Here is an 18,364-nt window from a genome sequence, read left to right on the forward strand (position 1 = left end):
TGACTCCAATATACACATTCTCATTTTAGTAATAGCTATAGAATGCAATGGAAGCAAGAATAATTTTCATAACCTATAGAACAGGTTGCGATCTATCCTCAAGTCATCATAATTCCACTAAAAAAGAACTTTCTCCCAGGCGATTTACCTGATTTTTGTTCCTTGTTTTTGCAAATAGAAGTGCCTCAGGGGTCTCATGATGTGACAGCCCCCTCATCTTGTCAAAACTTGCCTGTAAGTGGCTGTAGGTTAGAAAAACTGCTATATTGCATGTAAAGGGGTAAAAAGCATGCATGCCGCATCCTGGATTACTCATCACATCTGAAAATACAACAACTTTTTTAAAGCAAACCTTTATAAAATAATACTAAACACTCCTAAAAAAAAAAAAAAATAATAATTTCTACTAAACAAGACTAAACTTTAAAATAATCCTAATAATTTACTATTCTTCTTTTAAATAATCTGTATTGTTTAGTTTTATGACCGAACTTGAACAGTTTTCAAGTGCAACTTCAAGTTTATGTGTCCACGGACTGGAAAAGTCTGTCAGGTTGGTGATAAACTGTTCTAGGAACAGCCAAACTGCTTACTCATTAATGAAAAACACTGGCAATGAAAGGGTGAAACTTTTGGCACATTGTCAAGCTTCAGCCTGAAATATTCAAAGCTGAAAACCTATTATATAATAAGAATCCATTTCCAAGATTTTATCTTTTTGTAGTGATATGTTGATGTTTAAGAATGATATATATTCTTTCCAGCTCAAAAGAATTCCAATTATGTGTAGCTTATATCATTATAATGAAAGAATCTAATCTGTAATCTTATAAGTATTCTTTTGTGGTCATGAGCTTATTGTGTTTAGATGTATAATTTATGATCAAAACTTGACAGAAAAAATGTCATCCGTATTACAGAACAAGCACAGACACATACACTTACATAAACACGAGTTTGTTTATGAAGTGTGGGTTTAACTGGTGTTCTACTTTAGTTTTATAATAGATTCTCTCTCTCTCCGCTATTCACAAATGCCTCATTATCCAGAGTGATTTCAGGGTGTAGAGCTCCTAGAAAGTCTCTTGAAAGTGAACGAATGACAGGTGGACAGATCATTAGTGTTTTAAGGGTGTAATGATGACTATTACGCAGCAATAGTGCTGGTAAACATTGCTTTGAACAGGTGACAATAGCAGAGGTGCTGAAGGTCTAGACTGGTGATAGATGAATACATCAGTGGATGGATGGATGGACTAATCAGAGGTGGTCTTTCACAGTAATCTTAGAAATAATTGAATTCAAATCCTACAAACAGTATTACAGAACAGTACAATACAGTATTATAGCTGCTGCCTTGAGGAAAACTTCAGGTTTAAACTTGTTGGCTTCAGATGTGATAAGAAGGCTTGAAATCCAAGCTGAAAACATTTTTTTTGGAGGGGTGCTGGGATTGAACTTGAACTGAAAAAAAATCAGTGTGTTGATACAGGACAGACCTTTTGACATAAGACGGTAAATTATAACAAGTGGTAAGTGTCAATTTGTTCTGAGTCCAAATTCTGACATTTTGTTAGAATGCTATTTGTTAATTTTAGCACCAATTCGTATGTTTGTAAACAAAATTTAGATGCAGTTTTCTGTCTCTGGTTAATTGAATTTACACTCGTTTTCGTCACTTGTTTCTGAGCACCTTGGATTCAACAAAGCACCCTCTTCTAATCAAAAAACAATTTGTATAAAATTGAGTAGAGATGCTGTTTGGTTCTCATCAGGGTACATTATAGGTTGCTTTAATCAGTGTATTAGCGTTTGTGCTTTTTAGCACAGCAAGCAACATAGCAAGATAAAAGATAAAATAAAATTGTCTAAAATAATGACGTATCAGACATTAAACTCTCTGATTTTATCAGGCATTAAAATACTTCTGATTGTAACCTTAATTTTAAGCAAAGTGAAGGTGTTGCTGTAGAAAAAGAATAGAAAGTTTAAAGCAAGATAATGATCTTTACTAGTAGCTAAAAGGATAATTTAATGGGACTAAGGATATGCTTTGATGTGTTGCATTGCTTTTGAAATAATAGTCCTTTGTTATTTGTTTTTATTTTGCATATGAAAAGCAAAACTAAAAATAAATATATGAATAAAAACCAGGTGTCCTGTTTTATTAATAAGAGTCACTTTGGTTTACAGTAATTAACATGGAATGGACAAGCTAACCACAACCAAGATTGTGAAAGTAGAGGGGGGATCTGGAAAAGGTGAGTGTGTAAAAATAATTCATTAATTTAGCACAACTTTTTCTTATAATTTAAATTAATTTGTCCCTTAACCTGAATGATTTTTATTTTTTAATTACAGAAATCCAGAAACACAAAGAAACTGTAACAACCACAAGACTGACATCTCTACCCCCAAGTAGGTTTAAATGTCCTTTCTGAATTAACTACACTACATTAAAAACTATTAGTGTTGTTCTCTAATTTGAAAAACTGTGCAATCTCCTTCCCTACTGAATGTTATTTGGTGTCTCACCATCAGAGGGCAACAGCAGCTCCGTGAGCAGCCAGCAGGTACTGACCTCCACTGTGAACAGCTCAGGCTCTGGAGGAGCTTCAGGAGGAGCTGTTCTGGTGGAGAAGATCATCACCCAGAGCAGAGCAGAAGCATCCCATAACATAAGTCATATCATATCATTCCAGAAAACAAACAACTCAAACCCAACCCGCTATATACATGATACAGAGGACATTTTTGAAATCCAGACATATGTGACCCTGGAGCACAAAACCAGTCTTAAGTCGCTGGGGTATATTTTTACCAATAGCCAAAAATACATTGTATGGGTCAAATTTATAGACTTTTCTTTTATGCCAAAAATCATTAGGAAAGTAAAAAAATCATATTCCCATGAAGATATTTTGTACATTTCCTATCATAAAATATATCAAAACGTAATTTTTGATCAGTAATATGCATTGCTAAGAACTTCATTTGGACAACTTTAAAGGCGATTTTCTCAATATTTTGACTTTTTTGCACCCTCAGTTTCCAGATTTTCTAATAGTTGTATCTCGGCCAAATATTGTCCTATCATAACAAACCATACATCAACGGAAAGCTTATTTATTCAGCTTTCAGATAATGTATAAATCTCAATTTCAAAAAATTTACATTTAAGACTGGTTTTGTGGTCCAGGGTCACATATATTAAGGCATATTTACTGAAAATGAGCAGGACATTTTATTATTAATTCACAAAGCTGTTGGTCAGCCGGTGCAATACATATATTGGAATATAGAAGAGAGATGTATATATATCCAAACTTCTCTCTTCTCTCCAGCCTCCTCTTCTGGAAGTTCAGGAGCAGTATCTGTGATTAGTGGATTTGAAGAAATATCTCGCGAAATCAGTGTAACCGGACCGATTAGTAGCTCTACAGTTAAAAGTTCTAGCTCTGCAGTTAAAAGCTCTAGCAGTGTCTCTACCTCCATCACAACAGTAGGTGGTTCCTCTGCAAAAGGTGGAGATCTTTCCTGTGGATACGGGTCCATCTCCTCCTCTGAGTTTGCGTCTGGTTCCTCAGGGGGTTCTGTCAGTGTTTCTGGAGGCAGTATGAACATATCCAGAGGTGGAGGAGGTGGCGCTGGCTCTTCTGCAGTCACGTCTGCCGCAGGAACTTCCAGCTCCATGACTGTGACCAAGTTCAGCTCCTCGTCCCCCAGCGGGACACGGAAAGGTTTGAGTTACAGCACAGCTCCTGCAGAGAGGAAGACCAGTCTGAGCCTTCACAATGGAGGATACGAGGGTGAGTCAGAGATGATGACCCTTTTGGATATATTGATTTCAAAAGAGAGGAATTTCTCACAGTATGTTCATTTATTGATATTAATTTAAATATGCATTATTAATCAAATTTAATAAACAGCCTGTGTGCAATTTATATCAACCAACTCAACTCCAAATTCAACCCCTCAACACAAAACGTAAAGAAAGAATATGTCAATTCAAAATATTATTGAGTTTTGGGACTGGTCTGATTTCAGGGGAAATATCCCATTTGTATTTCGTATCATGCATGAAAGAAATTACACAACCCACGAACTCACCTCACGAGTGTCATTTTGTAACTCTGTTTACAGAAGAGCAGGACATTTCGATTCCGCCTCTAAAAATGTAGCTAATGGTCTTTTTTTCTTTTAAGATCATGCAACGCCAAACGTATGCTGTTGTATGTCTTTTTTATTTTTTATTTATTATTATTATTATTAATGGGGTCTGAACTCTCCAATAATATGAATCTTCTTCTTTCATCCGTGATAGCCTACTTGTGTTTCTCAAAATTCAGCTTTAATGTTTTTTTTTTTTCATTTACAGTTTCTACAAGTGTCGCCACTAGAGGACGCACTCAAACACGAGGTATTTCTGATACATAATACGCAGTTTCACAAACTTCCCAACAATCATAAACTAGATGCAAAAACTGCTATTTTAATTTATGTCTTTAAGTCTCATTTTAAATCTTAACTTTATCCTTTTCTTTTCAGAAAGTGAGATCAGAGCCAGATTGCAGAGTACCTCACCCTCCACTAGATGTCAGTGTTACTCACGTTCAGTCAAAAGTCTATGATGCGTTAATTTACTAAAATTGCATAGTATATTATATGTACAGTATTTTCGTTATTTCATCTTTTAAATTTTATATTGATTAATAATGCATAAAATCTGAAAAATGTAAAAATTAAATATTTTTAAATAAATATATAATAAATTTTAAATCATAAAATCAATAGTTAATGTGGCCTTAAGTTTCAGAAAATGATCTATAGTTTCATATATTTAGGGACAGAGCTGGATGATGTGAAGAGATTACTGAAGGGAAGTCGCTCCGGGAGCATCAGTCCACCTCGCTCTCCCACCAACACTCTACCTATCCCCAAAAAAGCCAGTTTGGACACCCGTCATGAGAGCCAGTCAGGTAACACACACACTCACAAGCACAGATATGCCTGTGATACACAGCACAGCCAGTCCTTAAACACTAATATATATCTTTCAGGTTATGACGGCACAGTCCTGGATGCAGGATTCAGCGGATATTACACCAACCCAAACAACCTCAGTTACACCACACTGCAACACCCATCATCACCCACAGGTTACACAGAGACGATGTGTTTGTGTGCCTGTTTTCCTATGTGTTAAAGTTGAAAGGATTAACATACTAAAAAGATAAATGAGAGAGTGTAACTGAGCATATGTTGTTTTGTTTTAGGTGGCATGCAGAATAATCTGACCCTCAGCTAATCCCCCCACAATAGCACATCTTTACATTAAAACCACACTACACCAAACCAAATTAAGAACAAAGCAAGACTCCAGTTTTGAGCTCTGGTTAAATATTAAAATGCCCAAAGCCTCATAAAACTGATAAAGTACCTTCCCAATGTTCCCATTAAGAAAATGCTATTTCGGAATGTTCTCTGAACGCGTAAAAAGTTTTGAAATGTTTTAAAAACAAACAAAAAGGGTAAGATCCTTAAATTTTACTATTCAACGAACCTTCTTAAACAGTTAGAATAAAAACATTTCAGAAAACGTGTTTTGAGAATGTTATTACCAGACAATTTTGAACAAGTGCTCTCTTAAGGTTACTGGAAGAATGTTTGTTCATAACATTGAGAGAACGTTAGCAGAATGTTTCATGTTAACAACACTTATACAGATACTCAAAAAATTTTCTTACATAACATCCACTGAGAACGTTAGCAGAATGTTTCATGTTAACTGGTCTTATGCTGATGCTGCCCTCTGTGTTTCTGTTGTTCTCAGTATATGGGATGCATAATAACCTGTCAACATCTGGTGGTGCTCTCATGGTAAATGGAATCAATGCTGACCAAGGTAAACTCAACCTTGTCTCTATATAAAAACTTTAACAAACTGATGCAGTGCATGCAAATAACTATAGTAAGAGATTTATGATGTCTGTTTGTACTTCCAGTGTATGGGGGACAGAGGAATGTTGGCAGCGCTGGATTGGCCACCACTGTTACTAGTAAAAATTATTTGACTTAAATATGTGTAAGATTAAATCATTGCAATATTGCCAAATGAAAATTTTATGTTATTTTTTTGTGTCATATTCACAGCTGTTCCCAGCAGCCCTATCATCGCTGATGATGTGTTTGTGAAAGATGGCAAGTTTATCGCGATTGGAAAAGAAAATGTAGCAGCTAAGAAAGAGAGTGAGAGACTGATCATGTCCAAAAACACTGGCAAACAGTTCATCACTTCCACCACCAGTGCTGGAGAAGGTAGACAGCAGAGACTCTGTATAAACTACATCCAAAATATTTATTTATTTTTTTGTAGCTTAATGTACAGTTGAAATAGTAATTTAATTAGTTACAAATCTAGTTGTGGTAAAACAGTTAAATACTGTATAAACTACATTCAGAAAAGTATACTTAAAATAAACAAAAACTTCAATTAAACAAAAAAATATAAAATAAAAAAAAATATACAGTAAAAACTTTTATACTGTCACATATATTGTAACATTTATATTATTGTTATTGTGATTACTTGTCTTTTAAACTATCTATTCATGAAAGAATTCTGAAAAAAATTTTTATAGTGGTTTCCACAAAAATATCCTGATAATAAACACATTAAAAAATTTTACCCACCAAAAATGATTTTACCCACCCCAAATGTTTGAAAAATAACATATAAATCAAAATTATAATATCACTTAATTGATAATTATTTAACATTTTTTTTACATATTTAATATCAATTAAATAAACTTTATTAAATCAACAATAACTTTTTAACAAAAATGTATTCTTAAAAAAAAAAGTTTTTTCTATAAAAAATTAGAAAAAAATCACCTAAAAGTAAAAAAAACACAATCTCCAGCATTACAGAATCCACAATGACTGGTACATTCAGATAAAATCACTTACTGTGTATTATCTAATTAATAATAAAATCTTCCCTTAAATGACATGCAATAAAACCATCATTTATGTGCTTTCAGCTTCCAGAGCCTCCACGAAAGACAAGGCAACCTACGCAGGTAAATGTCCTAAAGAAATGCAAATATTACAATAACTGTCATACACATCAGTTCATTCAGCAATGATGGCCTGTTGTTGGATCTGGTTTTTGTTCATAGTTTCATATTCTAATGTTACAACAGAGATCCGTAAAGATGAGTCTGACAGTGCAGGACTAGGATTCTGTTCCTGCTGCTCGTGGTGGAAGTGGCTTCTGGCATTGATCTTAGGTCTTCTCCTTCTGCTGGGACTCATCTGTGGTCTCATCGCACTGGGTATATTATGTCTCAAAGTGTGATATTATTTTAGACCAACTGATATACCTTGTACTTTGAAATTTTCCTTCATAATGAATTTCTCTGTCTAGGTGAGGAGGTCCGGAAACTGAAGGCCCGTGTGGACGCTATTGATGGCGGAGAAAGAACAGTCTCTGCTCGAACCAGCCGTTTGTCCTCCTCCTCGGCTGTCAACATCATTGATCCACTAGAATCTTCATACACTGAGCGCATCCCTGGCGTCCGTGCCGATAACACTATAAACCTGGGTTCAGCATCTACTGCACAAGACCCTGTCATTCTGCAGACGACCATCCAACAGATCCTCAGATCCGAACTTCAGTCTGACACCATCAGAGGTGTTTACCATATATTCATGCTAAACATATGATAATAATAATAATAATAATAATAATAATTCTTTACATTTATATAGCGCTTTTCTGGGCACTCAAACTGCTTTTGGATGATAATGATAGAGTTATCTAAACATTTATAGATTTTTATGATTTCATTATAGCTTCACTGGCAACTTCACTTAAGGGTGAGAGAGGAGAGCCTGGGCCTAAAGGTAATACTTACAGATAATAGATAAACCTGGAGAAATACTGAGTGAAAATGAGTGAATGCATTTTTACTCATACAAACAATTTACTCATACTCATGTCATTCTAGGAGACCAAGGACCTCCTGGAGTGAAAGGTATTCATAAAAATATCACACCAAACTAAACAAACATGCATGATATACCAACAGTATCACATAATATCACAAATACATTACAAATGTATCACAATAATATTACAAATATATTATAATATAAATGTATTAGAATTATATCACAAATATCACATTGTCACACATTATCACAATAGTGTCACATAAAATCACAAGTATCACAAATATATCACAATAATGTCACATCACAACAGCATCACATAACATCACAAATATATCACAATATCACAGCAATATCACAAATGTATCAGTTATATTACAAATATATCACATATGTATTACAAATACACACATCTTATCACAATAGTGTCACGTAAAATCACAAGTATCACAAATTTATCACAATAATGTCACATCACAACAGCATCACATAACATCACAAACATATCACAATATCACAGCAATATCACAAATGTATCACAAAATTACAAGTATATCACAAATACATCAAAATAATGTCACATCACAACAGCATCACATAACATCACAAACATAACAAAATAACAAATAAATAACAAAAATATCACAGCACAACAGCATCACAATATCAGAAATATATCACAATAATGTCACATCACAACAGCATCACATAACATCACAAATATATCACAATATCACAGCAATATCACAAATGTATCAGTTATATTACAAATGTAACACAATTATATCAGAAATATCATATTGTCACATATCACAATAGCGTCACATAAAATCACAAGTATCACAAATATATCACAATAATGTCACATCACAACAGTATCACATAACATCACAAATATATCACAATATAAAAGCAACATCAAAAACACAAAAGTAACATAACAAAATCACAACAACAAAAACAAACAAAAACACATTATCACAATAGTGTCACATAAAATCACAAATTTATCACAATAATGTCACATCACAACAGCATCACTTAACATCACAAATATATCACAATATCACAGCAATATCACAAATGTATCAGTTATATCACAAATGTATCAGAATTATATCACATTATCACACATTATCACAATAGTGTCACGTAAAATCACAAGTATCACAAATTTAAACAAAAAATCACAAAAAAATCATCATAATATCACAACTGTTTTACAATTATATCACAATGTCACATCACAAAAAAATCATAACAACAAAACTGTGACAATGTCACATGTTACAAGTGTCACATAATTATATCATAATTGTATCACAAACCTATCACAACAGTATCGCAATATCACAAATATATCACAATAATGTCACAACACAGCAGCATCACAAATATATCACAATATCATAGCAGTATCACAAATGTATTAGTTATAAATATATTACAAATGTATCACAATTATATCACAAATACCACAATTTCACAGTATCACACAACTGTGTCACATAATATCATAAATATATCACAATAATGGCACATTATCACAACAATATCATGATATCAGAAATGTATCACAAATATATCACAATAATGCCACATCACAATAGTACCACACATCACAAATATCACAGCAATGTCAAACATGTATCAGTTAAATCACAAATATATCAGATATATTAAGAAATGTCATGAAAATGTTACAATAATATTACAAATAATTTTACAGGTGATACAGGGTTTCCTGGAATTCCAGGTAATTCTTTTTTAATATCACAAAACATAACAATCCTTAACACTGACTGTATACTGTACACATACCTAAATATATGAATAAAGAATATAGATCTGATATGTACTTACAAGAAAAGCCCAAATTAATAAACTGAATTACTGAATGGCATCATTTAGGTCCTCCTGGTCTCATTGGTCACCCTGGACAGGAAGGTCCTCGGGGACCCAAAGGAAGTGCAGGTATGAGGCAGAGACACTAAACTTCTAGCTGTTGATTGTTTCCATCACAGCTGAAGACAGATTTTGTGATGCTGACATGTGACAAAGATGATTCAGGTCTAAAACATCTGCTTGTGTGTATTATTCACAGGTGAATCAGGAAATGACGGTTTACCTGGGCCGAGGGGTCGAGAGGGGCCAGCGGGCCACAGAGGAGAACAAGGACCCCCAGGAATTGGAGAGAAAGGAGAGAAAGGTGATACCATTTTCATGATTTTTGCTACTGTTTTGTTATAAATGTTTATACAGAAGCCCTTTAATAAGATGAAAAAGTGGCTTGCTAATTGCTCTGTGTTTGCTCCTCAGGTTCATCCGGTGATGTTGGTGCACCTGGGCTAGCAGGACCACCAGGCCCTGTGGGACCCAAAGGTAAGACCATCTGCTCACTGACAAAGAGAAAAACAAGCAGAGTGAAAAAATTACATAATTCAAAACAAATTATTCATAAGAACAATCCAAACCATGGGGGAAAAAATGTATTTTGTCGCCGCAGGTGATGCAGGTGCACAAGGCGTACCAGGTCTTTCAGGAGCTCCTGGACCCCAAGGCTTCCGTGGAGATTCTGGTGAACCTGGACCCAAAGGTAAATATATCTTTTCTTAACATTTTCCCATTCAAGAATTTCATGTAAACTATTTTTTTTCTATCATCTTTTATATTTTTAGGTGACAAAGGACCTGCTGGGCCACCTGGGGTTAAAGGTCAGTAGAAGCCAGAGATACACAGGGTATTGCAAGTAAAGCTGTTTTTCATGTACTTAAGTTTTTATCCTGATGATTATGATTACATTTTCTTTATTACTAAATAAGGCGATCAAGGGAGAGAGAGGACCACGTGGTACCACTGGTGAGTTATCTTACTTACAACTATATATATATTGCTGTATGAAGTCATTGTGGCATTTATTTTCAACATCACAAAATATAATTATTTTGCCAGGTGAGCCAGGTCAGGTCGGACCAGCAGGGCCTGCTGGTGAGAAAGGTCTTAAAGGATCAGCAGGTAGATTTCATCACAGAAATAAAACCTGAGTAAAAGAAAGCCTGTATCACATGTGAAATCAATGCAGATATATAGAGAAATATGCACTACCTTTCAAATAAGTTCAAGTTAATACTTCTGTTCAGCAGGGATGCATTAAATGTTACAAAAGATGTCTATTTTAAATAAATGCTGAAAAAAATTATCAGTATTTCCACAAAAATATTAAGTTTTTATTAGTATTAATATTTGTAACGATTTGTATTTTTGATTTAAAAAAAAAATGAACATATAAGAGTTTTTTTAAAAAACATTAACCTCCAAACTTCCAAAACTTTTGGACACATATGGATGCCAGATGGTGTTAAAGGAATTCGAGGTCATTTTAAAACCAAGACTAAGTGATGTTAAAAGGTGCTCCTGGGCCAGATGGTGTTAAAGGAAATCGAGGTCATTTTAAAACTAAGCCTTTGGAAAAAATTAGTCTGTGTCTTTCTTTTTAAGCATTCGTTCCGAAAAATTTCTCCTTCATTTAAATTTAAGGGGATCAAGGTCCGAGTGGGTTGCCTGGAGCTCGGGGACCCTCAGGGCCTCCTGGAGATGCAGGAATACCAGGTATAACGGAAAAGAACTCACAGCTAAGAATTCACACCTTGAATAAAAAGTGATCTGTGCTTTTCATGCTTTTTAAACATAATTGTTAATAATGCAAACCATGTAAAGAAAGTGTTTTTCTGCACAGGTGCACCAGGACTCCAAGGACCACCAGGTTTGATTTCACTTCTTCTCAGCTGCATATAAAACAAAACATATCTAGCTTTTTTGTGTGTGTGTGAAACTGTAGACTCTAAAAGGTTAACCTTAATTATTTTATTTTATTTTATTTTATTTTATTTTATTTTATTACATTACATGTTTTGTTTTGTTTTTTTTTTGTTTTTACATTTGTTTTTTACATTACATTGTTTTGTTTATTATGACTGAAGTCCAGGTACTCCGGGCCAACCAGGATCCAAATTAATAACATATCAATATCAATAAGGTTAAATAAATAATATTTATTACCATATAAAAAATAATTTAGTTTCTATATTTAAGACAGCCCAGTCAGCATATATATACACTTTGTCTTACCACATTATACATGATGTTGTCTCTTTAGGTGAGCCCGGTGAGCCCGGAAGAGTCATTTCGGCAGGTGAGGGAACACAAATGATAATTAGTTAGTAATAAGAATAATAATCTGGCTCATTTGATGGTTACAACATTCATCATTATTTCTGGTCACTCCTTGCAGGCGCTAATACTAACACTGTGGGTGTTCCTGGACCCCCTGGACCTCCTGGAGCTCCGGGTCCTTCCGGACCACCTGGACTATCAGGTGTCATGACGTTCATCATGGATTATCTCAAATGCATTTAACATGAAATGAAACGAATCAGTTAAACTGCAGTATGTTCATGATACTATTGCTAACTTTTTCTTTTTCTTTTAAACCGCAGGTCCTATTGGTCCTGCTGGTCTTCCTGGTTCCACCTGGTAAAAATTTTTTTTTTTTTTCTATAAAACAGAAAGACTGAAATCAGAGTGTTTTAGTTCCCTGACATTTGAATCTCTACAGGTTCAAAGGGAGATAGAGGAGACAAAGGAGAAGATGGGAAGCCTGGAGTCTCTGAGAGTGCAGGGAGTGAGTGTGTTCACAAATGTAAATTATAATTGCTTTTATATCATTAATTCACTTTTTATCTAAATTGAAAACAAAAATCAACATATAAACCTGCTCCTCAACCTCCCCCCCCTCCCACCCCAGGACCTGGCGGACCACCAACCAGATGATGGAAAACCAGGTACATAGTTCCTGAATTTAGATAAGTCATAAAACATTAACTCCATACTACATTACTGAAATTTTAATTTATTAAATTTTAATTTGTTTTTTTCCACAGGTATTGGTCAACCTGGTCCTCCTGGTGAAAAAGGTGAACCGGGAAGCTTTGTACCCACTTCAGGTATGCTTTAATTCACTGTACGTACTCTATTAGCATCTTAAATTATGGTATGAAAGTGATCTGAGTGTGGTTTTTGTGATCAATCAGAAACCTTCTTTGCTGGACCGCCTGGGCCTCCTGGACCTATTGGACCAAAGGGATCACAAGGTAGATTTATATATATTTTTTCCTGGAGTCATGTGGAGCCTGTGAATTTTAATATTTCATGTCTTCTGTTCAGGTGATATTGGCCCTCAAGGTTTCACTGGTAAGACCATCACATACTATCACAGTATATAATATTTATTCTGACATTTTTTGGATTACATGCAAACTTCTCTTTGATCTTTCTTTACTCAAGGCCAGCCTGGACTACCTGGAGAACCTGGAATCGGTTAGTGATTCAAATTCATATATATGTTTTGCAGTAACTGATTGGAAAGTTTACACTATTTTACCCTGAATCCAGGTATTCCAGGACAGCCAGGGACACCAGGACCACGTGGAGAACAAGGTCCTGAGGGTCCACCAGGACCACAGGGACCTCAAGGACCAATGGGTCCCATGGGGCCAGAAGGTCCAAAAGGTATAATGGAAAAAAAATATATCTGTTTTTACAAACAAACAAACAAACAAACAAACCTCCAGTTACAGTAAAACACTAATATTTCTACATCTGTGCACAAACATTTTAATTACAACTTTTTAATATTTAAACAAAGGTGATGCTGGAGTCCCAGGGGCCCCTGGCATTCCAGGATATTCCTACGGTAGGCAAACAGGTCTATAGATACAATATCTGCAATGACATGAACCATAAACCATTTCTTAAGTAAAAGAGTGTTTCAATTCATTGTTTCTATAAGGTGGAGGATCCAGAAGTGCTCCAGGACCACCAGGTCCACCTGGACCCCCAGGGCCTCCTGGAGCACCCGGTTCATCGGATGGTGGCTCACCAGATGTTGTTCAACAGATTTCAGACTACCTCAGAAGTATGTTTTAAAAGGAAATGAAGCACTTTTATGCACCCTAGCAACTCCCCTAAAACCACACAATACATCTTAAAGGGACAGTTCACACAAAAATCATATATAGGTATATTTAGCAAAAACATATATTAGCATGTTATGTTATGATAATTATTTTTATACAATATGCCATAAGAAATTAGAAAAAAGACCAATTTTAAAGCCAGTATGTGCTAAAGCCAGTTATGAGATTAATTATTGCTCACTGAATGAATTATCAAGTCATGAAGCCGCCAGTACCTGAAGCATGAGCGCTAGACTTCTGCACAGTTAACCTTTAAAACTTTTTTCAAATCTTCCAACATCTTCTAAATCTAAAAAACAACTCACCATTACATGTAAAATAACTAGTCATTTTCTTTAATTAAAAACATCAATGACCATTTTTTCAACATGTTTCCCTCTTAATGTGATCCCACGCAAAGCATGCTGGGAACTACACATCCACTGTTCAGTTAGTTGCGTCAACAAAAATTATTCTATAGTTCCAACACAAAATGATAAAGTATTTTAAATTTTTACAAATTTAAGTGGACTGAACATAATGGAAATAAGTTACATAGAAAATGTTTAAAACTTTAGTCGTTTCTGTTCATTTTAACCAAGTGATTTAAACAAGTATTAAAATTCTGTTTTAAATGTTGAATGGACAAGTATTTTTTTTAGAAGTTTTAGTTCCAGTTGGTGCTACTAGAAAAGACACCTTTAACTGGTTATAGAGATGAATGGGTAAATAAGCTGTAATATTTCATGTTCTGTGTAGGTGAACCCATCAGAGAATACCTGACCGGACCTCCAGGCCCACCTGGACCACCAGGATCTCCCGGATCAGGCTCTGAAGATTCTCTGGCTAACCCTAACATTGAAAACCAACAAATTCAAAGTGAAATTAAAACTAAAGATCAATATCTTCCTTTTTTCCTTCAACTTCAACTTTATTTTGGTATTTTATAAACAAATCTAACTTTCAATTAATGTGCTTTATGAAACATTTTGGTGCATCCACACATTCTTTGGTAATATATAGGAGATGAGGTGAGGCAGTACCTGACTGGTCCTCCAGGGCCCCCAGGACCCCCAGGTGTGCCAGGTGGATATGGCTTTAACACTCAGGAAGTTGCTGGACGAGTGCTAAGACTCATGAACGGTAGGAACTTGGTCGATACAATTTTTTAATGGTTTTGAAAGAAGTCTTTTATGCTTACCAAGTATGCATTTATTTGATAAAAAAAAAGAAAAATAAAAACATTAAAATCAAATCATAAAAATCTGAATCTTCACCACATTCACTACTATTACATAGATCTTTAGTGTTACATGATCCTTCAGAAATCATTCTAATGTGCTGATTTGTTGCTCAAGAAGCAGTGGTCTATATGAAACTGTTAAGATTTTAAGTTTGTTTATTTAAAGTTTGTTAACAGCAAGACTGAATCTTTCAGGAATTGGCCATTGCAAAAAAAAAAAAACAACAAAAAAAAAACACATCTGTAAACCACTGATGTTACTAGACTAATTTTATATATGAACATCTTATATTAAAATTATTTTTGATATCGCTTTTGTATGAACCGTGTTGTTTAAGATTCTGGTTTAACAGGTCTGCCAGGACCTCCCGGTCCCCCAGGACCTCAAGGACAACCAGGAAGCTCTGGAGGACTAGTGTCTTACGCTGCTAACGAAAACCAACAGCAAATCCGCGCAGAGCCTCAGGAGTATATCAAAAGTAAGAAGAGCGTTTTGCTAACTGTATTTTATCTTAAGTCTCTCTCATTGGCTTGTTTATCAGATGAGATTAACTGAGCTGAATAATTACATAACAGTCTTCTGTAGAGCTGCTTTAGAGTTGTATCTGTTATGAATAATGACACTAGTATTGACTTTTTAGAGCTGCTTAAAAAGCATAATTTGGATTTGTCTCATATTTGATGACACTTGCATGATTGACTCCTGTTTAATACTGTGAATCTGTTTGAGAAGATCTGTATTGTATAAATTGGCGTATAAATAAATGCGATTTTTTTTTTCAGGGCACCCAAGCTCTGAAGAGAATTTGGATTACGTGGTTATCGCTAAACAGGTTTCAGATTACATTAAGAGTAAGTTATGCTACATGTGGCAGTCATTTAAACAGCCTCGAAAAGAACAAGATAAGGGCAGAAACAGATTCTTTGTTGAGTCTTGTATGTTTGAACTAATGGCCTGTTACAAGGTCAAGGTTTGATAGGGATTCCATGACAAGCACTACATCCACAAGAGCCACAACAGGATTCCCGGGGCTCCCTGGACCCCCTGGACCCCGTGGACGTGACGGAGTCCCTGGACTCCCTGGACCTCCAGGAATCAGTCTAGAATTTTCTTCCTCCAATATGACAGCGATCATGGACTACATCAGAGGCAAGATGGAACTTCTTACATTAAAAATCTTACATATTTACTATGCATGGTTATAATAATTACAATTGACTGTTTCTACAGAAAACCATATGATTGGACAACCAGGTATACCAGGGCAGAAAAATCATCAATTAAAACCACCAAAACCATCACCAAAAACTTAACACAACACCACAATATGATCATCACATCACAATCACAAAAGCAAGCAAACCTAGTTACCTTTAGCATCTGTGTGAAGATACTAGGAAGAGACGTCATGACTTAACAGTCCTGTTTACAAAGAGACAAATCCATACAAATTGGATAAAAATCCATTAAAAAAAAATCTGTTTATGCTTGTTACTGACGTATTTTTTTTTTTTTAAATTGAACTTTTTCTGTTTATTTTATTAAGTTTTATTTTAGACCTCTAGCTCAGATAATAAACATTTTATATCTTTAACAAAAAACACGAGCTTCTCATTTCTGCTTTTAAAGCTTTCAGCCCCTTTGCCTGCTAAATTTAAAATATAGAAAATGATTTCACATGGCTAATAATAGCATTACAGCTGCCGTCAATAAACCTTCCATTTTATTAACCCTATAAAGCATATGTTTAATGTTTGATAAGCAAATTTCGAAGGCCTCTAAATGATCAATATGATGAAAACCGTGGTAAAATGTATTAAATATGATGCATTAGTCTTTTGACCAAAGTTTATTTTTAATCTGTCAATCATCATTGTATTACATGTTGATCCCTCACAATAAAACCTACAGAGCTTTGATCGTAAAAAGCATTTAAAATAATAGATACATAATTAAGGGATACAGAGTGATGACTGACATTTATATGCATTTTATGAAATACAAGTAGTATGTTATAAAGTTCTCATTGATTTTCATTACAAGCTCTCTGGATTTCATCATCCTTTTTGTCTGTAAAAAAATCAGCAACAGCATAACTGTTCAAATCTCCTCTACCTTGTTTCATGTTTTGACTTGTCATTTTTCTTTTCTACAGGTGACATAGGATTCCCCGGTCAACCAGGCTACCCAGGAAACCAAGGAATGAGAGGAGAAAAGGGAGAGAAGGGTATGTATCAGTTTACAAAATACATGAATGATCATAATGTTTTTTTTTTTTTTTTTCATGATAATGTCAAAACAAACATTTTTTCCTACAGGTGAAGCTTCATATGTCACTCGCAGGAGGAGGAGGAGGAGCACAGTCATTTAGCTAGTGTGCCTAAAACATGTACATATTTAGTCTTTTCTATTCTTTTTTTTTTTCTTACTTTAGGTCAATTTATTACAAAAAGCTAAATATATTCACATTGAATTAACAAGCATTACATGATCAAATTCACCTTTATGATGGCAGTTTTAAAGAATTTATGTTTTGGTTTTCTTGCATGAATGCAGAATGGGATTTTGTGGATCTTGTGATGTGCTTTATATCCTGCTTTTTGTCATTTGTACTGTTAAAATGCTTTCATTAGACTCAAAAGTGGCTTGACTTTTAAATTGAAATTTTAAATCTTTTTTTTTTTTAAGTTGTGGCTTACAAGATACTTTCAGTAATGTTCATAAACAGAGACACTTGAATAATAGAGACCCAGATGACTGAACTATTCACCACAAATGTTTTAATTACAGCAGCTTCCTATAATCACAATGATTTGATCTTTGACACAAACACAGTACATACAACTGCTAACTTCACATCACAAGTTGAAAATGCTTAAAAGAAAAAAAAAAAAAAGTCAAGACAAACTCAAAGTCAAAATGCAAACAGGCATCATGAATGCTTTATCAGAAGGTGCCCGGCACTCTCTGTACAGTCAGATACATACAGCAATGCTCTCAGGTGATCATAATGACATTAACTTTGTGTTTTGACATTTCTGTCTTTTTTCACAGATTTGAAAAAAAAAAAAAAAAAAAAAACACATACAAAACCACACATTGAAAGTTGAGATGAAAGGAAATTAATTACTAAAAAAAAAAAAAAAA

The 18,364-nt window shown here is 34.6% G+C and overlaps 1 protein-coding gene across 1 annotated transcript; it reads left to right on the plus strand.

The window, feature by feature from the left end:
• The first annotated feature begins 1,008 nt into the window (after window positions 1-1,008).
• col17a1a (collagen, type XVII, alpha 1a) lies at window positions 1,009-18,273 on the plus strand. Its single transcript, XM_042761801.1, is given in 54 exon segments — window positions 1,009-1,532; window positions 2,194-2,261; window positions 2,362-2,418; window positions 2,542-2,695; window positions 3,328-3,810; window positions 3,957-4,013; window positions 4,386-4,420; window positions 4,549-4,596; window positions 4,845-4,979; window positions 5,061-5,159; window positions 5,277-5,324; window positions 5,831-5,905; window positions 6,006-6,059; window positions 6,154-6,325; window positions 6,887-6,948; window positions 7,047-7,085; window positions 7,209-7,340; window positions 7,433-7,699; window positions 7,861-7,911; window positions 8,016-8,042; window positions 9,689-9,715; window positions 9,871-9,933; window positions 10,064-10,168; window positions 10,279-10,341; window positions 10,466-10,555; window positions 10,638-10,708; window positions 10,791-10,818; window positions 10,912-10,974; window positions 11,368-11,403; window positions 11,497-11,568; window positions 11,696-11,727; window positions 11,941-11,995; window positions 12,116-12,151; window positions 12,251-12,334; window positions 12,456-12,483; window positions 12,567-12,644; window positions 12,723-12,780; window positions 12,782-12,800; window positions 12,900-12,962; window positions 13,050-13,109; window positions 13,183-13,209; window positions 13,303-13,335; window positions 13,411-13,527; window positions 13,664-13,711; window positions 13,808-13,933; window positions 14,733-14,852; window positions 14,997-15,116; window positions 15,555-15,695; window positions 16,000-16,068; window positions 16,149-16,229; window positions 16,232-16,366; window positions 16,448-16,471; window positions 17,373-17,444; window positions 17,536-18,273. Coding segments are annotated over 53 exon segments (4,347 nt in total). The 5' UTR covers window positions 1,009-1,532; window positions 2,194-2,206; the 3' UTR covers window positions 17,589-18,273.
• Window positions 18,274-18,364: the final 91 nt, after the last annotated feature.

Source organism: Cyprinus carpio, chromosome A1 (assembly GCF_018340385.1).
Source record: "Cyprinus carpio isolate SPL01 chromosome A1, ASM1834038v1, whole genome shotgun sequence".
Classification (NCBI taxonomy): Eukaryota; Metazoa; Chordata; class Actinopteri; order Cypriniformes; family Cyprinidae; genus Cyprinus; species Cyprinus carpio.